The sequence below is a fragment of the Monodon monoceros genome, unplaced genomic scaffold (genome assembly GCF_005190385.1).
Source record: "Monodon monoceros isolate NGI ecotype Baffin Bay Population unplaced genomic scaffold, NGI_Narwhal_1 Super_Scaffold_1, whole genome shotgun sequence".
Taxonomy (NCBI): Eukaryota; Metazoa; Chordata; class Mammalia; order Artiodactyla; family Monodontidae; genus Monodon; species Monodon monoceros.
This window is the reverse complement of record NW_021703765.1, coordinates 77,856,195-77,884,085: the sequence shown is the minus strand read 5'-3', so window position 1 is coordinate 77,884,085 and position 27,891 is coordinate 77,856,195. Positions and strand designations below refer to the sequence as shown.

General features: G+C 36.7%; 1 protein-coding gene across 10 annotated transcripts in view; it reads right to left on the bottom strand.

The window, feature by feature from the left end:
- The window catches only part of ATXN2 (ataxin 2), a 124,541-nt gene that overhangs the window by 8,359 nt on the left and 88,291 nt on the right, over positions 1 to 27,891 (bottom strand). For 6 of the 10 annotated variants that reach the window (XM_029222665.1, XM_029222672.1, XM_029222725.1 and 3 more), the window contains 7 exons: positions 26,343 to 26,644; positions 25,250 to 25,313; positions 24,474 to 24,626; positions 24,019 to 24,085; positions 5,558 to 5,742; positions 5,105 to 5,237; positions 1,436 to 1,489 (listed from right to left, as the gene is read on the bottom strand). In XM_029222665.1, the coding sequence (XP_029078498.1) occupies positions 1,436 to 1,489; positions 5,105 to 5,237; positions 5,558 to 5,742; positions 24,019 to 24,085; positions 24,474 to 24,626; positions 25,250 to 25,313; positions 26,343 to 26,644 (958 nt within the window). The remainder of the gene's footprint in view (positions 1 to 1,435; positions 1,490 to 5,104; positions 5,238 to 5,557; positions 5,743 to 24,018; positions 24,086 to 24,473; positions 24,627 to 25,249; positions 25,314 to 26,342; positions 26,645 to 27,891) is intronic. The other 4 variants (XM_029222692.1, XM_029222731.1, XM_029222682.1 and 1 more) reach the window with 3 other exon arrangements.

Sequence of the window (27,891 nt, the reverse complement as noted above, 5' to 3'; positions counted from 1 at the left end):
AACGTTGAAAACTCTTTAAAAGGGGAATAAAAGGCAACTAGACCAAACAAACCAGGACAAAATGCTTAGAAGGGGGTGGGGTGGGGTATGAAACAGCAAATTAAATGACAAATAGCAGCCCCACTGTTAGTTTCTTTTAAAAGTACTGATACTCTCTCATAGGGAAAGTTGTGCTAAGGCAGTTAATGCTTAGGTGTGATGATTAAGGACCTTTTAGCTACTTACCAGGAAACTGACTCCAAAACTACTAACAGAGACAGTAAGATGGTGAGGATAACTACATTTGAGACCTCAAACTGAGTACATAATAGAATTACTGACAGTGTCTTTTATATACTATACCACATACATAGTTTCCCTTTAACAGTTATATATACAGCAAGACTCCTTTTTAAAGAGCATCTATTAAAGGATTAAATTTGTTAACATTTCCTAGCACCAAATAAATAGTATGTATGCACTTATTTTTGGATACCAAGTCAAGGCACAATTAATGAAAATTTAAGTCAAAATGTTTTCTAAATGCTTTTTAAAATTTGGCATCTAGTATATTCAGACATTCAGTCATTCTACAATAATTAAAAATTTAGTCTCTAACAAAATTTTAATCCTTAATATCCCCTAGAATATAGTATTTCACATAAAGCGACATATATTATACTGTCATACATTTCTAAAGGATTCCTGCAAGTTAGTGACTTTCCCATCCAAATACCAAAAGCCCATGAATAAGCCTTATTTTAAAATTTCCCTACAAATAGAGAAAACAAACCTTACAAGTTCATTTCCAAAAGCAATCCCTGCTCAGACTTTCTCCATTTAGGAGCAATCATTTACCTTTCCACTGGTGGTGAGAGGGGGCTGGTGTTGCCAAAGACAATCTCTGGTAGCTGCTAGGTCATGCTTTCCTGCTTAAACTCGAGACATCCATGAGGTGTCTGCTACCTGAATATCATAAACCTGTAGTCATGCAAAGACTGAAAATACAGAAACGTTCCTCCCCTAGTATTTCAACCCTATTCAATTAAAAATCCTTGTAAGGATAAATGTTTTCTTACCAGGATACTAAAAAAAACCCTAATGTTTTAAGCTTGTGGCTTGCTTTGCGCTTTGTTTTAAAAACGGCTGTTCAGGAAAAGTTTCTCTGAACAAGGAGAGTATTAGGCATTTCCAAAACAGTCACATGTTTGCTTGGTATGCAAAAATTAATTTCTGAAACAACTCAATTTTTAAATTAACTCCAGCTTTCTTAAGCTGGGTTATATTTCCTTTTTAAAAACTCTGAATTATTTTCATATATATATATATATTTTTTTTTTAAATGATTTTGTCTGGCACAAGGAAAAGATTGCTCAACAAGTCTACTCCCTTAACATGTATTCTTTAAAAAGTGTTTTACTGTTCAATTAAAATTAGTATAAAAAACCCAACTCACTGGCAAAGTAGAAAGAAGGGCTTGTCTCCTTGTTGTATGGTAATTTGGGACATGCTGAATTTGGGAAATAGAAAGGTTAATTAGCCTTTTAAGGTGTGCATTTTCCTAATTTTCTGGAAAGGTTGACATATTTAGTAATTTCTTTTTGTATTCATGCATAACTCATTTTTCTTATTTTACAAGAGATGACAAGCACTTTAAACATCACTACAAAATTAGATAGGGCTGAAGCAAAAGACACTTTTCTTCTGTATTGGGTTGTCAAGTACCACATGCTCACTTAGTTAAATGAAAGGAATAAAGTTATTATCTAATAAAAAGACCAACATTGCATTCCACTGAACAACCTTGATATAAAATGTACCAAAACAAAATAATATTTACCAAGTTTAAAAGACTAATCCAATTTTGCAAATCATTAATAGAAATGTCACCTTACACCTTATTCTGTAAGGTGTTTACTAGGCATCTGGTAATGGATCCAAAAATTCAGAAACAATAATATTAAACAAGGGTACAATATCATTTCTTATTAAACTGTCTACATAAAGGTGTGCGTGTGTGTGTGTGTGTGTGTGTGTGAGTACACTTGTAAGGATATGCACCAAAATGTTAACTGGTGATTGTAAGGGAGAAGATTAATAGGTGCATTTTAAATCTTTTTGCCTACTGTATTTTCGAATTTATCCGCATTAAACTACCAAAAATAAACCAAAAAAAGGATTCTGGATTTAACTCTTTCTGAATAGAGAAAATTTCATTATTACTGTTTCTAAAAGGGAAAACAAAGTTAGATGAATGAAACAAAATGAGATGAATTATAAGACCAGATATTAAGGAAACAAAGAGTAACTTATTAGGAGGAAGAGGGCAGAGGCAATGATGAAAGTGAAGTTAAAGTTAAGGTCAAAGAGATGAAGTTTGTGATCAAAGTCCTTCCTAAGATATCTAGAAAGAGTACAAGGTCAACAATTCTTAGAATGTATCTCCTAATAATTTAAATGTTCAGTGATCTGTTAGCATATTTATATTAAATACATCAAAAAATTAAAAAACAATAACCAGCCTTTCATCTTGTAGTCATTTCTATTCGCAAAGCCTTTTGCTATGACCATAACAATTAATGAATGACAAAAAGGTGACATATAATTGTCATTAACATCTGGGTGCATATTCTTTTGTTTGCATTAAAAGTTTAAAAAAATCTAGATAGGATGTAGCTTAAGAATAAATATAATTCATACTCAAACTATCTGGTTCCTTTTGGAATATAAAATATAAACTGTTCAAGGGAAATGAAAATAAAATTAGCATTTCTATGCGAGTTTTGTCTTACAGTTTAAAATAACGTATTTAAAATTTGTCTATATTCAGCATAATTGTATTTGGAAGATCTAAAATAACTGAAATAAATTATTGAAGAATTAATGAACTTGCTACAGCAGATTAAATTATGGCTTATTATGGTAAAGAACAAACCAATTCATTTCCCAGTGTTCTCTTTAGGGTATGAAGTATCCAAAACAGAACCAGCAACAATCATACCAAATCTACAGCTCTGCCCCTAGCTGCCCTCATCAACACACATCAATGAAATATAATGCAATCTGTGTAAACTGCAGGAGAGTAATTCAGATTTGGTTGAGCAACTTTCTCCTGGTATCAAAGAACTAGCTTTGATGACTAATTCATTCTAGATTTCACTGGACATTAGGTCTAGTATTTTGTTTCTTTGCAATATTTACTATTTACCCACACTTGAAAGGACTTCAGGGTCCAAGATCAACTGCTTTTCAAATGGAAATATTCTGGGAAGGTAGTTATAAAAACCATTAGTGCCTCAAATACAGTATTTACTGTACTGGCTGTTTCAAACCAATGAACATCCAATCAGCAGACAAAGTCAGATGTTGATAGTGAGTGAATATACACTGAGGAGAAAGATTCTGCTTGACATCACAGTATTACTACAATGTCTCAAAGGTGTGGGCACACAAACAGCTATTCTTTAAAAGCAATGGAAATTTTAGCTCAAGTTTCAGATCTTATTCCAGGGGGAGTATCCCAGAAAATGGGAAGAAAGAAATGTTTTTTCCATTTGTTACGTCAAGATGTATTCAGAAATGTGTAATATGTATAATAAACAATCATAATAAACTGTGTCACCTAAGACTTTAGCAAACTGGAAAATTATTGCAATGTATACAAATTGCATAAAAGTTAGTGTGATAAATCAGTGGTGCCTTTTCACACATACTTAGTCCTGGTTAAGACAACTAAAGACAAGCCAATGATAGGAGATCACAACCAAAATCATAAGCCAAATCAGTATGTCAATCTTTCAATTAAATTATAGATGGGCTTCTTGAAAGAAATGTTTTTCAAAATTGGAGCAATCACATCATTTTAATTTAAAGAGCATAGTCAACAAGAGAAAATTTTAAGTGCGGAAAATTAAGATCTAACAAGTATTTTATTAAAAAAAAAAAAGCCTTTAATCATGTAAAATTCCTATCATTTGTGAACCAGTGGTAAAGGAGCATGCCTCCAGAAAGAAAACATTAGCAGTGGGTTCCCGGTGACAAGAATGATTGTTGCTGCCTGAGTCCTATATTCCTATAAACCTACAAAATGTTATAAACTGTTATCTAAAGTTAAAAAAAAATGAAAGCCTTTATATTCTTATTAGTCACTCAAAAAGTTGAAAGAGGTTTAAAAAATGAAATGTCCTTGTAGTTACATGTAATATTAATTTCATTTTCATTGTGGTTCACTTTTCAATTGTATGAATAACCTTAAATTTCTCTCCCTCTCCAAAAAACTGAAATGCCAATGGGAAAACCTAAATGACAGTACAGGAGTTCTCAGAAAAGTTCAAAACAAAATTTAGATCTTAATAAAACTGGTACTAATTAAAGGTGCATTTTGAAAAACATAATATAAAATGACCCATTAATTCTATATTACAAAATATAAGTAGAAATCTTATTTTAAATTCTAACATTGAAAACAATATTAATACTTTAGACAGTTGCAAAGCTGACTTACACAAAGTTCTCCGGCCACAAAACTAAGATGGTAATTTTAGCTTATTACTCAGATATATCGTTTAATTTTATATAGAATACTTTTCATTTCCATTTTATCACTGTATACTCATTTAAAGTATGAATCTGTCAAAAGCAGATCTAATATTACACAATTCCGACCACCTGAAATACAGCATGATGCAGAAACATAGTAGCATTGTAACAAATAGCAATAAAATATGCAATGTCAGTGACCCCCAGAGTAAGGAGTGAAGCAGAATGTTTTCTTGCTTTCATTACGGTAAAACTTTCTTGCATGCCTTAGGAAGGGTATACCAAATGATGTTACTGATGAGGAAGAGGAGAAAGATACCTTTCTCCACAAAAGATGCTTTTACACACATTATTACATTTTAGTTAAAGAGAGACAATGGAACAGAGAGAAATTTCAAAGTAGAAATGATTTGCCAAGACTTATAGAGCAGGTCGGAGAGAGAAATGGATTCATCTTTTCTTTAGATTCTTGACCCTCAATGTCATAAAAGGCAGAGTTATTCTTAAACAGAGCATCTTTTCAGCGCTTAAAAACACAGTAAGAATAGTCACACACATTGAAAAAGACAAACAAACTGCTTCCTACCATACATCGCATGCGTCTGCTCATGAGCCCCGTATTGAGTTGCTGAAGAAGATACTAAACCAGGCTGGGCATGTGTTGGTGGTGCCATCATTCTAGCATTACCCTGTATTACAGGACTATAGACATGAGGATGCTGTGTTCAAACAAAAAATAAAGAAAAAAACATTAAAGTACCAGATATAGTCAAGTAGATTTTAATTATGTCTTAATTCCATGGTTTCCAGGTTTCCAGAAACAACTCCTAAATCCTTATTTGGCTAGAAAGGATTTAGCCTTTGAAACACTTACACTGATCAGCAACTTTCTATTAGGTTAAAAAGTACCCCCAAATCCTTAGCTGCCTACCCCACCGTTAACGCATAGCACAAAATATAAAGGAAAAACCCCTTTACCATACTAAAAGTTACTTCAATGGAACAACAATTAAGAGTTATTAGGTCATATCAGGCTTACCTGAGACTGATAATGTGGCACATGCTGAACAAGAGGCTGATTTGGAAACTGCTGAGGACTATAGGCAACATACTGTGTGGAATAAGCTGGTGGGGTGGCCACAATTGGTGGGCCTGCTGCTGAGGCTGGGTGCATCATGGTACTCTGATGATGTTGGTCTTGCCGTTGTTGGGGCATATTTGGTACTGCAGGAAAAAACGACGTAATATTAGAACACAGCAGCTCCTTATTAGCATAAAATACACAAACATGGTCCATAAGGCTCTGCATTGATTGGGTCAAAGCCTACCTCTCCAATGCCATGTTATACCACACCCATCCCCCTTCAGCCACTATGGGCTGTTTTCCTATCATATATGCTATTCCTCAGCCTCAAACCCCAATCCCCTACTGCCAGGTTGGAAAATTTTTACTTATCCATCAAGTGTCAGCTTGAAAGCAACATTCTCAGAGAGATACTCTGTGATGACCCCCAGACTTCATCAAGTCCCTGTAATTACAAGACTCTTACAGCACTATGAAACAACATTTCCCTCATACTTCTCATATACACTCTGTTTGAGACACTGAATTATGCCATTGCTAGAGAAGGGCACTGGATTTTATTCAAAGGAAAACAAAAGTACAACAAAAAAGCCAAAACAGACCCAACACTTATCTTAACTCCATCTTTCTAAACTTCTTACCACTGAACTCTTGCTTTTTCAAACATAGCATCACACACTACCATGTAGCGCTTTTAAAAAATTGTAGTAGCTCTTTTAAAACATTACTTTTTGTCTTTTATTACTCCACACAAATTTCTGCCTGTAATCTGCTCCATTAAAGCTCTAGTTAACAATTTAGCTCAACTGTCATCTCCTCTGTATCGTCTTTCCCAGTCCCCCACAAAAGCGCTAGCTGCATGCTCTGTGTACCTTTTCCTCACATGTTTATTACAGCACTGACTGTTGTCTGTGATGGGTTTATGTTAACCAAGCCACTTGAGGGAAGAAGTTGTGAACCACTGCTTACAGCAAGACACAAAGAATGTGTAACTTCATATGTTCACAAAATCATCAAAACTGACTACACAGGTAACTGCTAATGTAGAGACAGAATTTGTCTTTTTTAAAAAAATATTTGAAGTTTTTTGCTAAAAATTTAATGACTGCTGCTGATACTTAGGAGAGCTAGTTACACACTGTGTTATCTAGTCAGAAAAGCAAACTTGAAAACAGAGAAAACCAATTAGGTGATATTGTTCTGAATTTAATCTTGAGAGTCCCACATATTGAAAAAGTACATCCTTCTAGTAAAGAAAAGCCACCCAAAACTCAAATATCATTTTTATCACATGAAAGTTTGTCTAATTAAGCTAAATAAGCTTAACTTACTATCACTATTTCTTTTCATACTTTACAACTCTCACATATTAAATTTTTTTTTCAAAAAGCCAGTCAAGTTACTGATTTTTTTTTTTTTTTTTTTTTTTGCGGTACGTGGGCCTCTCACTGTTGTGGCCTCTCCCGTTGCGGAGCACAGGCTCCGGACGCACAGGCTCAGCGGCCATGGCTCACGGGCCCAGCCGCTCCGCGGCATGTGGGATCTTCCTGGACCAGGGCACGAACCCGTGTCCCCTGCATCGGCAGGCGGACTCTCAACCACTGCGCCACCAGGGCAGCCCAAGTTACTGATTTTTAAAAATAAAAAATTCTAGTTATAAAAACAATGCTTGGGACTTCCCTGGGGGCTCAGTAGTTAAGAATTCGCCTGCCAATGCAGGGGACACACGTTCGAGCCCTGGTCCAGGAAGATTCCCACATGCCGTGGAGCAACTAAGCCTGTGCGCCACAACTACTGAGCCTGTGCTCTAGGGCCTGCGAGCCGCAACTACTGAACCCATGTGCTGCAGCTACTGAAGCCTGCACAGCTAGAGCCCATGCTCCGCAACAAGAGAAGCCACCACAATGAGAAGACTGCGTGCAGCAACGAAGACACAACACAGCCAAAAACTAAAAATTAAAAAACAAACAATGCTTGAACAAAACCTTAAAAGATAAAATATACAGAGATATACCTGGTTTTATGGTTGTATTACCCCCCACCCACCCAAACTGAATCTACCTTAATCTTAAACCACAGTTTAGACTGGCCATACTTCAGCTATTTCTTTACATCAATGGTTTTCAACTGGGAGCAATTTTGCCTTTCAAGGGGCATTTGGCAACATCTGGAGACATTTTTGGTTGTCACAATTAGAGAAGGGGAGGATACTACTAGCATCTAATGGGTAGAGGCCAGGGATGCTAATAAACATCCTATAATGCACAGACCCCACCCCAGTCTAACCCCCCACACAAAGAATATCTGTCCCAAAATGTTCCTGACTTCAGCATATTTTCAAATACAACTAAATTTTTCTCACAGGACGCAAAAATGGTAACGCTGCATTACGTACCAAGAAGACAAAGAGGTGGTTTTGTGCAAAAAGGCACTACTATCATGAAGGAAAGATATGCCTTATATGATCTACGGCTGCATTTCAGAAGCAAGTCCTTAATTTTCCCTGTTATTTGAAGAGTAAAGCAGCAGGATATAAGATTAACATAAAGATGGCAAATAGCCTTCATATACATAGAAGATGCAATGGAAAAGATGAACCCACTCTACATTAACAATAAAAAAAGAAAATACCTAAGGCAAAAACTGAAGAAACACATAAAACTTTTAAGAGAAACTTAAAAATACTACTGACAGGGCTTCCCTGGTGGTGCAGTGGTTAAGAATCTGCTTGCCAATGCAGGGAACACGGGTTCAAGCCCTGGCCCGGGAAGATCCCACATGCCGCGGAGCAAGTAAGCCCGTGCGCCACAACTACGGAGCCCACGTGCCACAACTACGGAAGCCCATGTGCCTAGAGCCTGTGCTCCACAACAAAAGAAGCCACAACAATGAGAAGCCTGTGCACCGCAATGAAGAGTAGCCCCTGCTTGCTGCAACTAGAAAAAGCCCGTGCACAGCAATGAAGACCCAACACAGCCAAAAATAAAAACCAATAAATTAAAAAAAGAAAGAAACAAACAAAACAACTACTAAAGGTAGAGAAGCAGATTTAAACAAGCAGAAAGGCATCATTTGTTCATGGATAGGAAGACAATATAAAGATAGCAATTCTCCTCTAAGTTAATTTCTAAATTATATATTTATAAATTTAATGTAGTTCTAATGAAAATCCCAATTGGCAAACTGAATATTAAAACCCAGGAGTTCATTCTAATAGAACAACAACAAACCCTCACTGGTCAACCTTTAGGGATAATAGGAAACCAACTCATTATTTTGAGAACTGCCTTGAAATGATGGGCAGTTTAGCTGCCTTTCTATCACAAACTGTACCTCATGGTAACCAAACAGTTTGACAAGGTAAAGTTTTTCTTTATAGAAATAGTCCAGCTGATAATTGAAAAAGAGATGACAGAATGAGAATGCCGTTTTGCAATCCTTAATGAAATAATGAATCTAGCGCTAGACACTGATTGTCAGTGCTGCCAAAACAAACAGAGAAGAGCTGGTATGAAACGTTATCCTGGATAGATAAGGCAGCCAAGTTACTCCTACTATCCAGGAAAAAAAAAAAAAGACAGAGGTAAGACACTGACTCCTAATAAAAGTACACACATCATCTATGAAACATTCCAGGTTAAGTTTTAAAAAATACAAACTAATCTTTCTTATCTACAATCAGTTCACAAGGATTACAGGGGACAGAGGAACACTTTAAACAATATCACAGGGACACAATCCATGAAATTCAGATGGTGGGAAAGAATACAGGACAAAACAAATTAGATTTAAATAAGACAGAAACGGAAAAAACTAAGAAGAAACCTATAAGAGAGCTAACATTAAGAGAGAGAAACCAATCAAATGAAAAGTGTGGATTCTGGATTGTGGCTCAACAAGCCAACTATTAAGAAAAATTCATAAGACAGTAAGAAAAACTTGTGCTCTACACATTTGATAGGAAGAAATAACTGCTATTTTTTTTAGGTGTGAAAAATTGTATTTTAACTATGGTTTAAAAAAAGAGTCCACAACTCTGTGAGGGTATGAATGAACAAAACATGTCTTTGAAACCGTCATAATAAAAATTTACCACAACATAAAACAATTTAAAAAAATGACTTAAACATGATAAACAAATGCAATTTGTAAATCTCATTTGGATCCTAACTGGAACAAATTAACCGTAAAAAAATATATACTTTAAAAATAGCCACAGAAATTTGAGGATAAAAGGGAATTACTGTTAAGTCTTTTTGGTGTGGTAACGGTATAGTAATGTTTTATGTTTGTTTTTAAAAGACCCCTTATCTTTAAGAATTTTAAAATAAAGTATTTACAAATAAAATGGTGTATCCAGGACATGCTTCAAAACAATCTGAGAGGAGAGAGGGCCATGAGTTTCTTTCTTTTTTTTAAAAAAATAAATTTATTTATTTTCTTTTTGGCTGCATTGGGTCTTCATTGCTGCGCGTGGGCATTCTGTGGTTGCAGCAAGGAGGGGCTACTCTTCGTTGTGGTGGGCAGGCCTCTCACTGCGGTGGCTTCTCTTGTTGCGGAGCACGGGCTCTAGGCTCATGGGCTTCAGCAGTTGCAGCACACAGGCTCAGTAGTTGTGGCTCGTGGGCTCTAGAGTGCAGGCTCAGTAGTTCTGGCGCACAGGCTTAGTTGCTCCACAGCATGTGGGATCTTCCCAGACCAGAGCTTGAACCTGTGTCCCCTGCATTGGCAGGCGGATTCTTAACCACTGCGCCACCAGGGAAGTCCTGGCCATGAGTTTCTAACTATTAAAGCTGACTGATGAGTACTTTTACATAATTGTACTAGTCTAACTGCTTACTTGTATACGTTTGAAATTTTCAGTAATAAAAACGTTCTTAAATGCCAACTGATTTTATTTTTTTAGTAGTCAACCTGAATATCAAGTTCATATGGAAAAATAAACAAGAAAGAAAAAAGTCAAGAAAACCTGAGGGGGGGAAAATCAATGTTGGGAGTGGATGGATGGGAAAGTAGTCTTAACAGATAGATAGTTTAACAGAATGGAACAGAAAATCCAGATATAGATTTAACTACACATGGACACTTAATATATGATGAAAATGGCATTTCATATCAGTCTGTTCTCTGATCATAATGGAATGAAAAATAAAAAACAGAAATAACCAAATATTTGGAAATTAAAAACACACTACTACCACAACATAATAAAGGCCATATATGACAAAACCACAGCCAACATTGTTCTCAATGGTGAAAAACTGAAACCATTTCCACTAAGATCAGGAACAAGACAAGGTTGCCACTGTTATTCGACATAGTTTTGGAAGTTTTAGCCACAGCAATCAGAGAAGAAAAAGAAAAAGAATCCAAACCGGAAAAGGAGAAGTAAAACTGTCACTGTTTGCAGATGACATGATACTATACATAGAGAATCCTAAAGATGCTACCAGAAAACTACCAGAGCTAATCAATGAATCTGGTAAAGTAGCAGGATACAAAATTAATGCACAGAAATCTCTTCCATTCCTATACACTAACGACAAAAAATCTGAACGAGAAATTAAGGAAACAATTCCATTTATCATTGCAACAAAAAATAAAATACCTAGGAATAAACACTCCTATGGAGACAAAAGACCCGTATGCAGAAAACTATAAGACACTGATGAAAGAAATCAAAGATGACACAAACAGATGGAGAGATATACCATGTTCTTGGATTGGAAGAATCAATATTGTGAAAATGACAGTACTACCCAAAGCAATCTACAGATTCAATGCAATCCCTATCAAATTACCAGTGGCATTTTTTACAGAACTAGAACAAAAAATCTTAAAATTTATATGGAGACACAAAAGACCACAAATAGCCAAAGCAGTGTTGAGGGAAAAAAAACAGAGCTGGTGGAATCAGACTCCCTGACTTTAGACTATACTACAAAGCTACAGTAATCAAGACAATATGGTACTGGCACAAAAATAGAAATATAGATCAATGGAACAGGATAGATAAACTCATGCACATATGGTCACCTTATCTTTGATAAAGGAGGCAAGGATATACAATGGAGAAAAGACAGTCTCTTCAATAAGTGGTGCTGGGAAAACTGGACAGCTACATGTAAAAGAATGAAATAAGAACACTCCCTAACACCATACACAAAAATAAACTCAAACTGGATTAAAGACCTAAATGTAAGGCCAGACACTATAAAACTCTTAGAGGAAAGTATAGGCAGAACACTCTATGACATAAATCATAGCAAGATCCTTAATGACCCACCTCCTAGAGAAATGGAAATAAAAACAAAAAAAACCAAATGCGATGTAATGAAACTTAAAAGCTTTTGCACAGCAAAGGAAACCATAAACAAGATGAAAAGACAACCCTCAGAATGGGAGAAAATATTTGCAAAAGAAGCAACTGACAAAGGATTAATCTCCAAAATATATAAGCAACTCATGCAGCTCAATATCAAAAAGACAAACAACCCAATCCAAACATGGGCAGAAGACATTTCTCCAAAGAAGATACACAGATTTCCAACAAACATGTGAAAGGATGCTCAACATCACTAATCATTAGAGAAATGCAAATCAAAACTACAATGAGGTATCACCAGTCAGAATGGCCATCACACCAGTCAGAATGGCCATCATCAAAAAATCTACAAACAATAAATGCTGGAGAGGGTGTGGAGAAAAGGGAACCCTCTTGCACTGTTGATGGGAATGTAAATTGATACAGCCACTATGGAGAACAGTATGGAGGTTCCTTAAAGAACTAAAAATAGAACTACCATGTGACCCAGCAATCCCACTACTGGGCATATACCCTGAGGAAAACCATAATTCAAAAAGAGTCATGTACCACAATGTTCACTGCAGCACTATTTACAATAGCCAGGACATGGAAGCAACCTAAGTGCCCATCAACAGATGAATGGATAAAGAAGATGTGGCACATATATACAATGTAATATTACTCAGCCATAAAAAGAAATGAAACTGAGTTATCTGTAGTGAGGTGGACGGACCTAGAGTCTGTCATACAGAGTGTAGTAAGTCAGAAAGAGAAAAACAAATACCGTACGCTAACACATATATATGGAATCTAAAAAAAAAAAGGTTCTGATGAAACTAAGGGCAGGACAGTAATAAAGACACAAACGTAGAGAGTGGACTTAAGGACACGGGGAGGGGGAAGGGTAAGCTGGGATGAAGTGAGAGAGTGGCACTGACATATATACACTACCAAATGTAAAACAGATAGCTAGTGGGAAGCAGCCACATAGCACAGGGAGATCAGCTCGGTGCTTTGTGACCACCTAGAGGGGTGGGATAGGGTGGGAGGGAGATGCAAGAGGGAGGGGATATGGGGATATATGTATACGTATAGCTGATTCACTTTGTTATACAGCAGCAACTAACAGAACAATGTAAAACAATTATACTCCAATAAAGATGTTAAAAAACAAAACAAAACAAAACACTACTACATAGCCCACTGGTCAAAGAAGAAATCATAAGACAGAAAATATTCTGAATGAAATATGAAAATAAAACACATCAAGTTTTAGGGATGTAGCTAAAGCAATGATTAGAAATGTATAGCTTTAAATCTTCTATTCTAACAAAGAAAGTTTTAAAATCAATGATCTAAGCAACTGCCTTAAGAAACTAGAAAAGGAATAGAAAATTAAATCCAAAGAAAACAAAGAAAGGAAATGATAAAGAGAAAAATCAATGAAAGTATTGGGTTGGCCAAAAAGTTTGTTTGGTTTTGTTCTGTACAATGGCTCTAGTAGTGCTTAGCTGTCTATAACTTCACTCGAAACAATTTTATTAGATTGTATTGTGGCAGCTATCACATTAGCGTGCATTTTTAAAAAAACTTATCAAAACTGGTGAATTTTTGTGGGTCATTTTAATACTGAAGATGGAAGAAAAAAGCAACATTTTCAGCATACTATGCTTTATTACTTCAAGAAAGGTAAAAACGCAACTGAAATGCAAAAAAAAAAGATTTCTGTAGTGTACGGAGAAGGTGCTATGACCGATTGAACATGTCAAAAGTGATTTGCGAAGTTTTGTGCTGGAGATTTCTTGCTGGATGATGCTCCACGGTCGGGTACATCAGTTGAGGTTGATAGTGATCAAATCGAGACATTAATTGAGAACAATCAACATTCTACCATGTGGAAGATAGCCGATACACTCAAAATGTCCACATCAAGTGATGAAAATCATTTGCACCAGCTTGGTTATGTGAATCGCTTTGATGCTTGGGTTCCATATAGGTTAGGTGAAAAAAAACCTCCTTGACTGTATTTCTGCATGCGATTCTCTACTTGAACATAATGAAAACGTTCTGCTTTTAAAACAAATTGTGACGGGCGATGAAAAGGAGATACTGTACAATAATGTGGAATGGAAGAGATCGTTGGGCAAACAAAATGAAGCACCACTAACTACACCAAAGGCCAGTCTTCATCCAAAGAAGGTGATGTTGTGTAAATGGTGGGATTGGAAGGGAGTCCTCTATTATGAGCTCCTTCTGGAAAACTAAACGATTAATTCCAACAACTACTACTCTCAATTAGACCAACTGAAAGCAGCACTCGACGAAAAGCGTCTGGAATTAGTCAACAGAAAAGGTGTAATCTTCCATCAGGATAACACAAGACCACATGTTTCTTTGATGACCAGGCAAAAACTGTTTCAGCTTGGCTGGGAAGTTCTGATTTATCTGTTGTATTCATCAGACATTGCACCTTTGGACTTCCATTTATTTCGGTTTTTACAAAGTTCTCTTAATGGAAAAAAATTTTAATTCCCTCAAAGACTGTAAAAGGCACCTGGTACAGTTCTTTGCTCAAAAAGGTAGTAAGTTTTGGGAAGCTGGAATTATGAAGTTGCCTGAAAAATGGCAGAAGGCAGTGGAACAAAATGGTGAATATGCTGTTCCAATAAAGTTCTTGGTGAAAATGAAAAAATGTGTTTTTTCAAAAAATAAATTTATTTTATTTTATTTATTTTTGGCTGCATTGGGTCCTAGTTGCTGCGTGCTGGCTTTCTCTAGTTGCAGTGAGCGGGGGCTACTCTTCGTTGTGGTGCACGGCCTTCTCACTGTGGTGGTTTCTCTTGTTGCAAGCACAGGCTCTAGAGTGCAGGCTCAGTAGTTGTGGCGCACGTGCCTAGCTGCTCCGTGGTATGTGGGATCTTCCCGGACCAGGGATCTAACCCGTGTCCCCCGCACAGGCAGGCAGATTCTCAACCATTTGGGCCACTGGGGAAGTCCCTGTGTCTTATTTTTACTTAAAAACCGAAGGAACTTTTTGGCCAAGACAATAGAAGCTGGCCTTTGAAAAGGTCAATAAGTCTCTAACAAGACTGATCAATAAAAATGGGGGAAAAGACATAAATTATCAATACCAGAAGTGAAAGAGCATCACTACAGATCCTAAAGACATTAAAAAGATAAAGGAATATTATGAACAACTTTATGCCATTAAATCTGGTAAATTAGATGAGATGGCCAGCATTAACTTGGTATCAAGATCCTACAAAGACAATACACAGCAAACTACAGACCAACATCCACCATGAACACAGACAAAAACCTCTTTAATAACATACTATGACTATGAAGTCATATCCAGGAAAACATATAAAGATAGTACACCATGACTAAGCGTATAAATGGGGTGCCAGGAATGCAAAGCTGGTTCGATATTCAAAAATCAATCGGACTTCCCTGGTGGCGCAGCAGTTAAGAATCCACTGCCAATGCAGGGGACACCGGCTTGAGCCCTGGACTGGGAAGATCCCCCATGTCGCAGAGCAACTAAGCCCGTGTGCCACAACTACTGAGCCTGTGCTCCAGAGCCTGCGAGCCACAACTACTGAGCCTGCATGCCACAACTACTGAAGCCTGCATGCCTATAGCCCATGCTCTGCAACATGAGAAGCCACCGCAACCAGAAGCCTGCGCACTGCCATGAAGAGAAGTCCCCGCTCGCTGCAACTAGAGAAAGCCTACATGTGCATCAACGAAGACCCAACACAGCCACAAATAAATAAATTTATTTTAAAAAAAAAAGCCACTGAAGTGTTCAATTAAAAAAAAGCAATGTAATTCTTCAAAATAACACAGCAAATCAGAAAAACCATATGATCAGCATAAGAGATGCTGAAGTATTTGACACAATTCAATAACCATTCATCACTAAAAAACAAAACGAAACAAAAAACATCCTCAGCAAGTTATGAATTGAAACCACAACTAACACTATACCAAAGGGTGAAAGATACTGTTTCACCCCTAAGATCAGGGGCATGGTAAGGAATGCATCCCTTCTATGCAGTAAGCAATGTATTAGAAGACCCAGCCAGTGCAGTACGGTAAAAAAAAAAAGACAGATATACTGACTGGATTATGACTGTGTACGAAGAAAAGTCTAAGTAAGTCTAAAAAGAAGCTATTTGAAACAACAGATGGGTTTAGCAAAGTGGCAAGACACAAGATTGATAGTAAAAAATCTAGTATATCCCGATATACTAGGTAAACAAATGCTGAAAAATTTACAACGCCATAAAAAATATGAAGTACTAAGTGATAAATTTAGTAAACAAATGCAAAACTTATACAATGAAAACTACAAAATATTGGTGAAATTGAACACTTAAATAAATGGAGAAATACAACATGCTTGTGGATTGGAAAATTAAATATTGTTAAATGGGGTCAATTCCCCCACAAACTGATCTTCAGATACAGACACAGATAATTCCAAGCTGATTCTACAGTTTATTTGGAAATGTAAAGAACCTAGAATACCTAAAACAATTTTAACAAATATGACTAAAACTGGAGGACTTCCATGAACTGATTCTAAGATTTATTATAAAGTAACAATAATCAAAAAGCGAGTACTGGCATGAGGATACACAGATAAACACAACAAAATAGTTCAGGAATAGATCACACATATACAGACAACTGAATTCTATGAAGATGACAAGATAACAGCAAAACAGAGGCTGGTGTTGGGAAAACTGGATATACATACATGGAAAAAAAAAAACAACGAACTGCAACATTTACCTCATGCCCTACACAAAAACTAACTTCAGGTCGATCATACACCTAATTGTAAAAGCTAAGACTTGTATTAAACTTCTGGAAGAGGGCTTCCCTGGTGGCGCAGTGGTTGAGAGTCTGCCTGCCAATGCAGGGGACACGGGTTCATGCCCTGGTCCGGGAAGATCCCACATGCCGCAGAGCGCCTAAGCCCATGAGCCATGGCCGCTGAGCCTGCGCATCCGGAGCCTGTGCTCCGCAATGGGAAAGGCCACAACACTGAGAGGTCCGCGTAACACACACACAAAAAAACAAAAACAAACTTCTGGAAGAAACATAAAAATATTCACAACCTGGGGCAGGCAAAGGCTTCTTAGTTATGATATAAGAAAGCATGAATCATAAGAGAAAAACATGATAAATGGGACTTCATCAAAATAAACAACACAGGCTCTTTGAAAATATTCATAATACCTATACCTGATAAAGGATTTGTATCCAGAATATATAAATAACGGTTACAATTAATAGTAAGAAAACAAACCAAAAGTAAATAAAGGAAAAAAATTTGGACACTTTGCAAAAGAAGACTGACAGCCAATAAACACATGAAAAGATGTTCACAATCAGTAATCATTAAAGAAATGCACATTAAAACCACAGTGAGGTAGCGTAACACACTCATCAGACGGGCTAAAATTAAGAAGACAGACGAGGGACTTCCCTGGTGGTGCAGTGGATAGGACTCCGTGCTCCCAATGCAGACGGCCTGGGTTCGATCCATGGTCAGGGAACTAGATCCCACATGCATGCTGCAACTAAGAGTTCACATGCCACAACTAAGGAACTGGCGAGCCACAACTAAGGAGCCCAGCCCACGAGTTGCAACTAAGGAGCCCGCAAGCTGCAACTAAGGAGCCCACCTGCCACAACTAAGACCTGGTGCAACCAGATAAATAAATAAATAAATAAGCCAGAAAATTGTTGGCAAGGATGCAAAGCAACTGTAACTCTCATACATGGCTGATCAGTTGAAATGTAAAATGACACAATCACTTTGGAAAACAATTTACCAGTTTATTAATTTAAAATTGCATTCACACCATACAACTCAAAAATTCTAGTTCTAGATATTTAACCAAGAGAAATGAAAGCAAATGTTCACACAAACACTTGTACAAAAATGTTCTTAACAGCTTTATTCAGAACAGCCAGAAACAGAAAATAATACAAATACCAATCAACTGGTAATGGGTAAACTGTGGTATGATCATAAAAATGGAATGCTCTTCAGCAATGAAAAGGAATAAACGGATACAGATGATAATATGAAATATTCTCAAATTATGATGTTGTTTAAGCCAGACAAACAAAATACAATAAACGATTCCATTTATTAAATAAAAAATATCTAGAAAAGTCAAATCTAATCTACAGTAAGAGAAAGTAGAACAGTGGTTGCCTAGAGTGGGTGGCACTGGAGTAGAGTTTTCATCAAAATGTACACTTAAAAGAAAGACATTTTGTTGTATGTAAATTACAGAACCATAAAACTGGTTAAAAATTTTAAATAGCCATTTGGAACAAGATAAACTGGATTCATACCTTATACGGTGTATAAGGTAATTTCCAGATCAATCAGAAATTTAAATGTAAAAAAGAGGGAGTTATATAAATTCTAGAAAGCATATGAATTCTTTCACTACACATGAGTGGGCAAAAATCTTAAAAACCATAAACCAAAAAATCAAAAGGTAAATCACAAGAGAAAATCATAACACTTCTAGGAGAAAAACCACCACAGGAGAAAATCTTTGCAACCCTGGAGTATGCAAATATAGGAAACAAAAACACAACCATAGAAAAAAAATTGATCAAATGGACTCCAAAATGAATAAATAAGCTATAGACTACAAGAAAATGTTTGAAATACAGAAAAAGGAATTATGTTCACCCATACTCCTACAACTCAGTAAGATAACTCAATTAAAAAAAGTATAAGGAAAATCTTGATACAGTGATATATAGTAATTTCTAGGAATATGATGTCTTCAAACAAAAAAAACTCATGAGTGCAGAACAGTACATATAGTGTGCTTCGTTTTGTGTATGAGGGAAGAAAAATAAATGTCAACAAGGATGCCATGACAATTTAATGAGGAAAGAACAATCGTTTCGACCAATGGTGCTGGGATAACGATATCCACATGCAAAAGAATGAATGTGGACCCCATCCTCATACCATACACAAAATCTACCTCAGAATGTATCACCAACCTAAATGTTAGAGCTGAACTATAAAACTCTTAGAAGAAATCACAGTATATCTTTGTGACCTTGAGTCAGGAAATGGTTTCTTAGTATGACACCAAAAGCAAAAGCAACAACAAAAATACAAATAAATCGAAGTTCCATCAAAATTAAAAAACTTCTGTGCTGCAAAGGACACCATCAAGCAAGTAAAAAGACAACCCATAAAATAGAGAAAATACCTGTAAATCCTGTATCTGATAAAAGATGTGTATACAGACTATAATAAGAACTCTTACAACTCAGTGATTAAGAGACAAATAACTTAAAAACTAGGTCAAATATGTGAATAAACATTTCTCCAGAGAAGATATGCAAATGGTCAATGAACACGTGAAAATATGTTCAACATCATCAGTCACTAGGGAAATACAAATCAAAACCATAATGAAATACTATTTTATAACCACTAGGATTATAACAGACAACAAGTGCTGGTGAGGATGTGGAGAAATTAGGACCTTGTACACTACTGGTAGGAATAAAAAATGGTGCAGCCACTCTGGAAAACAGTGTGGCAGTTTCAACACTGCTTCCACTCCAAGAGAAATGAAAACATAAGTCCACACAAAAACTGTACACTAATGTTCAGCATTATTTCACAACAGTCAAAAGTGGGAACAACCCAAAGAAGCATCAACTGATGAATGAATGGATAAAGTGTGGTATCTACACAATGGAATATTATTCATCCATAAAAAGGAATGAAGTACTGATATATGCTCCAACATGGATAAACCTTGAAAACATTATGCTAAGTGAAAGAACCCAGTCACAAAGACTGCATTCAATATGATTTCATTCATATGAAATATCCAGAACCGGCAAATCTATAGAGAAAGGAAGGTAGATCAGCATGTCTAGGGTATGAGTGTATATGCGCATGGGGTGGGAGGGGAACAATTACTAAAAGGTATGAGGTTTCTTTTTGGAGTAATGGAAATGTTTTAAAATTGACTGTGGTGATGATTGGGCAACTCTGAGAATATCTTAAAACCCACCGAACTGTATACTTCAAAGGGATGAATTTTATGGCATTCGAATTACAGTTGACCCTTGAACAATAGAAGTTTGAACTGTGTGGGTCACTTATACGCAGATTTTTTTCAACAGTAAGTAATACAGCACTAAACGATACACTGTTGGTTGATCTAGAACTGCGGACATGGAGGACTGACTATAAATTATATTCAGTTTTTGACTGCACAGAGGGTCAGTGTCCCTAACCCCTGGGTTGTTCAAAGATCAACTATATATCCTAAATAGAACCATTAAAAAAAAAATAGAACGGATTATTTGCCAAGAAATAAATGTATACTTGCAAAAATAGACACTGTAAGGATATATAGAAAGTAACTTTAAATGATCACCTGCTGGTGATGGAAGGGATGATCCACATCTGGGATGGAAGTGATGAGGAAAGGACAAATGAAGAGACTGGGATGAAAGCAAGACTTCTCTGAATAATTTTTTTTTTTTTTTTGGCGATACGTGGGCCTCTCACTGTTGTGGCCTCTCCTGTTGCGGAGCACAGGCTCTGGACGCGCAGGCTCAGCGGCCGTGGCTCACAGGCCCAGCCGCTCCGTGGCACGTGGGATCTTCCCGGACCGGGGCACGAACCCGCGTCCCCTGCATCAGCAGGCGGACTCCCAACCACTGCACCACCAGGGAAACCCTGAATAATCTTTTTATGTAATTTCCACTTTGAAAATATATATTTCACACATAAAAAACAGAATTAATTTAAAAAACTATCCTTACAAATGATAACGAACTCAATCAGATTAACCTACCTATGTGTCAAACTGTTGACATAACTCAGTGACTACAGAAAATGGTATTTTGGAAGTAACAAGGGTAGCAACTCCTGACTCTGAAAATTGGCACTTAAAGAATTCTTAGTGAAATAGATACTAAAGAAATCTTAAATTTTATTCTGTAGTCCAGGAGTTAGACAACAAATAGTTTGGAAACATCTAATACACATTATAGGAAAATGTAAATAAGCCAGCCTCTAAGATGGCCCCCAACAATCCCGCCACCTGGTATTCACACCCTTATGCAGTCCCCTCCCACAAGCACCAGATTTGCTCTGCTTGATCTATATAGCAAATGACAGAAGTTAAGATACGTCACTTCCAAGGTTAGATTGTTAAACAAACTGTAGCTTCCATTTAGGTCAGTTTCCCTCTGAATACTCATTGTGGGAGAGGCCAGCTGTCATGTTATAACCAGAACTATCCTGCCAACAGCTCTGAATCTGGAAGCAGATCCACCAGCCCCAGTTCAGATAACCACTGCTCTAGCCAACATCTTGTCTGCAACTTAAGAGACTCTAAGGCAGAACCACTTAGCTAAGTAGCTCCTGGATTCCTGACCCTCAGAAACTAAGTGAAATAATATATGTTTGTTGTTTTAGGCAGCTAAGCTTTGTGGTAATTTGTTCAAAGACAGATATTATTAACTCAATAGCGATGAATATATCCAATGACCAGAAAATGGTTTCTAATTACTATTTCCCAGCAAAGAGAATGAGGGTTGCTTGGAGGATTACTGATCCAGGTCTAAAGTCAGAAGAAGATTAGCCTGAGACATCAAATTTGTAGCAGAAAGGAAGCTATCAGAGACAAATGAGTAGTACCCAAAGGACACAGGAGCCAACCTGAGGGATTAGCATCGATCAAAGATGGGACAATGGGAGCAGCAAAAAGAAAATAACTGACTGAAATACAATGAATATATAAAATTATATGAAAATCCATGTATTCATAACTTTCCCGTACAAACTATTTCAGGATACCTAAACAGCCCTTGTTAAAAAGAACAGTCCCTTACAGAATGATTCTAGCTAATAAATGGAGAAGAAATACTAGAAATTGAGAAATCGCTGTTTTCAAACTCCTAATTACAGTGATTTCCAAAGTATGGCCCTGTACCAGCAGGATCACTAGGGAATTGGTTTTTTTATAAATTGCACTAGAAAAGTAAATTCTCAGGCTATGCCCCAAACCTACTGTATTAGAAATTCTGGGGATGGGGCCAAGCAATTGGTGTTTTTAACAAACTCTCTAAGTGATTCTAATGTACACTAAAATTTGAGAACCACAGCCCAATGAAAAGGTGATGTTACGTATCAATCATTAATGAATTAGATGAAAGACTAATAGAAAACTTTACGATTGGGGAGGGGAGGATCAGGCTATCACCACCTGAGCCCTTAATAAATCTTACCATAACTCAAAGTAGGACCAGATATTGTACAGCTCTCGAATGATCCAATATAGAGTACTCACAAATATCTATCAAGTATTCTTATCTCTTCCCGTAAAAAAGTTAAACCTGAATGTAAACAATGACATCACAAGAAGTAAAGAGACAAATCTAGAATACAGGACATGCTACATAATAATTGGTTTCTGCCACAAAGCAACAGCAGCGGTAAAAACAGCAGGGGAACTACAAAGACATGTAACAAATATAATAATGTGAAGATCTTATTTTGATCCGTATTCAAAACAAACGGACTGTAAAAATATATTCTTGGCCCAGTCAGGATAATCTGATTATGATGGTTATTAGATGATAAAAAGGAATTACTGTTTATTTTTATAAAGTGTGATAACAGACTCTGGCTATCTAACAAAAATGTCCATACTTTTATATATGATACACACGTATGTATGTAGAAATGAAAAAGTATGTAGAAATGAAATGGCAGGTCCTCAGAATAAGACTAACCCTGTAACTAGATAACTTTAAATGATCTAAGGTAGAGTTCTTCCAATAGGTTCCAGTGTTCTAAGGAAAGATAAAGGATATCATACTTTTTTTTTTTTTGGCTGCACCACACAGCTTGTGGGATCTTAGTTCCCTGACCCGGGACTGAACCTGCGCCCCCTGCATTGGAAGCGCAGAGTCTTAACCACTGGACTGCCAGGGAAGTCCCGGAAGCAACTTAAATTTAAATGTCCATCAACAGATGAATGGATAAGGAAGATGTGGCATATAGACAATGGAATATTACTCAGCCATAAAAAAGAATGAAATAATGCCATTTGCAGCAACATGGATGAACCCAGAGATTATCATAGTAATGGTGAAGGAAGTCAGGCAGAGAAAGACAAATATCATACGATATCATGTATATGAGCCTAAAATATGACACAAACGAACTTATTTACAAAACAAACGGACTCACAGACACAGAAAATAAACTATGGTCACCAAAGGGGAATGCGGTGGGGACACATGAGGCGCCTGGGACTGGCTGATACAAACTACCATATATGAGACAGACAACACAGGGAACTCCAGTCAATACCTTGCAATAAACTATAATGGAAAAGAAAAAAAGGAGTGAAATTTGCATGATGGGGCTAATTACTGGGCACTGAGAAATGACTTTACTATATAAACCATTCTACTTTCTATTCTCAATAAAATTATAGCAAATAATTGCTCTCAATTACCTAAATGGCAAAAGAGGGGAACCCTTTAGCATTTTTCAACATTAAGAAATTACCTTTTAAGATAAATATGTGTTTTTTTTCTATGAAGGCTCTTCTACACAGAGAATACTAGATTATACAACACTCTCATTTTAAAGATGAGGAAACATTCCTCTAATAGCATTCTGATGGTTTCTGAAGTGAGCCATCTCTGCTCAAAAAGAAATTCTAAATTTTTGGGAAAAAAATCATATATTATATAAAATAAGAACGTCAGCAACTAGTTAATTAACGTAGTGAACCCTCTTTCCAAATTTAACATTGAAAACTTCAAAATTAAATCACTTTTTGTGAAGAGGATCCCGAAATTCACGACTGATGGGTATTTTCTCCTCCTGTTTTTGTTCATAAAAATGCATCTAAATACCTGATGTAACGTTGAGCAACAGAAGTCAATGAACAGCTTCATTGAAAGTCAAAACTGAACCACAAATATTTATTCATTATAAACTGAGTTATTTAATTCATGCAGCATGCAAACTACAAGCAAATACAGGCAGGATTATTCTCACCTTTACCTGCTCTATATGTCTTGGCTTGATTGACGGGCATGGGCGTCATAGGTATAGGATATAAAGGCTTAAGGGAATAAAAAAAACAAAAACAAAAACTGAAGATTAGGCTCTCAAGATAGTAAGAATGTATTTTATCACTCTCTCTTAGTTGCATATTGCTAGAGAGCTAGCTCTGAGGTTTCCTGATTCTTTATGAGTCATTAAAAAATAAAATCACACCCACAGCTAAAAGGACAAACCCCAAACTACAGTAAATCTAAATCATATTTCTTACCAGAAACATTCTCAGATTTAGGTCCTTAAACTAACAACACACCACACTGCAAGCTTCCACTTTTTAAATACCTCTGTTATACCATCACTGCCTCAAATCACTGCATACCTACAGAGTGTTTGGTGTCAAATACAAATAACTTAGAGAGGGTAAATGAACACCAAATTCTATGACTTACTTGCACTCCTGGGCTCACTGGGACTGGATACATCATATTTGGCGCAAAACAAACAGGTTGAGTATAAACTGGAGTTGGCTGCTGATGACCCACCATAGATGGGCTAGGTTGTGCTTGAGGACGAGGCGAAGTTGGGGTGGTAGAAGGCTTTGGCTACAAAAACAAAAATCAACTACCTTCAGGTGAAAAGCTAACCATTACTGCAATTTGAGGACTGATTGCCCCCATCTTTCTCAGTTTTACTCACTGTTGATAAGCAGTACCTCTTAATGAAAACATCTCACAGAAAATAAACTTCCACACGTTTCAAATAAAAGAAAAAAATACTTGGTTATGTTACCAATAACCAAGTATTACTGGTTGATTAATGTTACCAATTAATCAACAATGCTATTAAAAACAGCAGTGGTGATTTTTAAGGAACTGGAGACTGTTTTTAAAAATTAAAAATTAAACACATCATCCTACAAAGTCAGTAGAATAATAACTGTATATCTGTGAACCTGAGAGCCTCATTGTCCAACCATCTTCAAATTCTGAGTCAGAAAGATTAAAAAATTTGCCCTAGACTACATCTAATTGATGACAAAACTAGCATTTTTTCCTATGGCTCAAAAATATTCATTAATGACTACAGAAGAAAAAAGAACTTAAACTAAAAGTTGTTTTAGCATACTATAACTGAATTTAGATGGCAGGAATGGGAAAGGGAATATTACTACAAATAATTTTTTTTTTAAGAGGCTAGATTACTTCAAAGAGAGAGAAAAACTTACCTGAGAAAAGGAACGAGGGTTGAACTCCTTCGCATTGGGATTCAACGTTGATTTCCTCACTTGCCTACACCGGAAAAAAAATAAAGCCCAGTGAAATCTGCATGGAACTTATGCTACTGTAAAGTCTTTTATACCTGACAGTTTTTTTAAAATTGCTAAACATTTAAACAATTCTCACTAGAAGATCACTAACTCTCTTAATTAAAACACACATATACATAATTACTAGCCAAAAAAGGACAAATTTTTTAAAAAGTGTAATACGAATGGGTCTCTCAAAAGCAATCAACAAAACTTAAACTGAAAAGACAGTAGCCCCTTATAAAATATCCATAAAAGCAATCCTTAATATACCAATTCTCTAGCATGCAGTATTTTTTATGTGATAAATTGTTTCCTATATGAAATATCTTGGGAAAAACCATGATTCTAACAAAAAATTTTTGCCTCAAATTAAGAATAAGTGCTCCTTGACTTACCAATATTTGCATTCCAAAAGTTCATCCGTAACTGGGTTGTATGGAACCCAGAACAAATAAATCAATGGTGGTGTGGTTAGGTTCTGAGACTAGCCCACAAAAGCCCATTTAATTGATAATATATTGGATGTGCAGAATTAATTCTATTTTAACAAATCTAACTATTAACTAAAACTTTTTTTTTTTTTTTTTTGATGGAAAACACATCAAATTCCAAGTAGGGGCACCAGAGACTTCTCTCTCTTCTTGGCAGTGTAAGTTCTTAGTCGAGTAGCACAGCCAGGAGGTGGGTACTGACTAGCATACAGGGGATATCAGTCCCAAAGCCAGTGATTTTTCAACTCCCTGTACATTTATAAATAAGCCATTCTTAATTTATGCATAGGGTTTTTTTGCCACAGGGTGAAAAAACGATGGAGGAGGGAAGAAGAGTATAGGGTGCAATGACCTAAATGACTTAAGACGTCATTTGTTTAGACCAGTTTTTTCTTAAGTTGAGAGCTACTTATAAAGCAGTCTAAAAGTCTAGATAGATTCTTGAGTTGGAAGCCTTCTGGACACCTTAAGGAAAAGTTAAGTAAGTAACAGGCGTGCTAAATTCCAGGTTTACTCACTCAGCTGCATCTTTCTTCTCCTCTTTATCATCTTTCTCTTGTTTACATCCTGGACTGGAAGTCTGAACCCCTTGGGATGTGACCTCAGGTCCCCTCTTGTGCTCCGTGTTATTGAGGATTGAAGGGGAAATGCTGGGACTGCTCGGCTTGCTGCTGCCACTGGTGCAGTTGCTGCTATTTTCAATGAAAGAATCCTTAGCATTTGGTTCAATTTTGTCTTTGATCAAATCTCTTGATTTTTCTCCCTCTCTATTTTTGTTTAGCAGCTGATCCATAGATTCAGAAGTAGAACTTGGCTGTAACTAAATAAAGGAAATAATTATACTTAAATATTTTAAATAACTCTAGTAATCAATTTTTTTCCATGAGCACAAACTGAATAAGGCTTTTTTCGAACTTTACGAGTAATGTTTTCATTATAAGGCAACAATAACAAAATGTCTATACAACACAACTACAGCCATCCAAGCACTAAAATGTCCCAGCCTGAAAAGTTAAATATTTACTGAGTGCATACCATGTGTCAGAAATTGTGTGTGCTAGGAATGGAAATATGAAATAGTTCCTATCCTCCCAAAGCTTTCCATCTGGATGAGATCAGACACTTGACAAACTGGGGTAAATGCTATAGGATCCCATGGCAAAAAGCAACTCACGGAAAGAGAAGGCTTCTCCAATGGAAATGTCATCTAAAGTGTGAAAGATGTTGGGGGTTTGCGGGGGAGTTTGGAAAAGGGACTAATAGTCTAAGTACAAGAAACAGCATGTTTAAAGACCCATAGGAAAGGGAGAAGATGGCCCCGCTGTGGAACAGAAAAGTACTGGCGGGCACAAGATGAGTCAAGAAATGACAAATTCACCCAGGAGGAGCGAGATGATAAAGGAACTTGAAAGCTAGGTTAAGAACTCTAATTTTAGTTCTCAGGATAATGAGAAGTCACTGAAGAATTTTAAGCAGGTACAGACTGAGAAGATTTATAGTTCACAAAGATGAGCACAGCAGCTTTGTGGAAAATGAACTGCAGGAAGCCAAGTAAGAGTGTAGAGAGACCATTATGGCGGCTGGACTAAGACCTGGGCTTGACCTTAAGAAGTGGTGAGGTGGAAAGTCTGAAGTAGGTGGATTCAAAGGGAGACCTGGCTAGACATGTAGGTCAGTTAGACCTTGTAACCCATAAAGGAAACCACAAAACAGAAGCACCAACAAGAAGACCAGAAGACAAAAACGTTAGTAAAATAAGTGATGGGGTTTTACAGTTTGCAGACCAGAAGCAGTCAATGCTACTACTGTCTGATGATGATTTAAGATGCCCTACTCCACAGAAGAAAGAAAACAGGAATAGCTGAAGGAAATGACAAGAAAAAGAGAAGAAAAGGGCAGCAAGTAGAAGGAGCCATGGTGGAAATGAGAATAAATCCAAGCAGCAGCCCTAGGCAGTGAGAATAAGCTAAAGAGCAATCGTGCAGCAGAAGGGGCTGCAAGACTAGAGAGACAAACTACCTCCTCAGCCCCAGGAAAGGCGGACCACTGTCAAATTCTCACTACCGG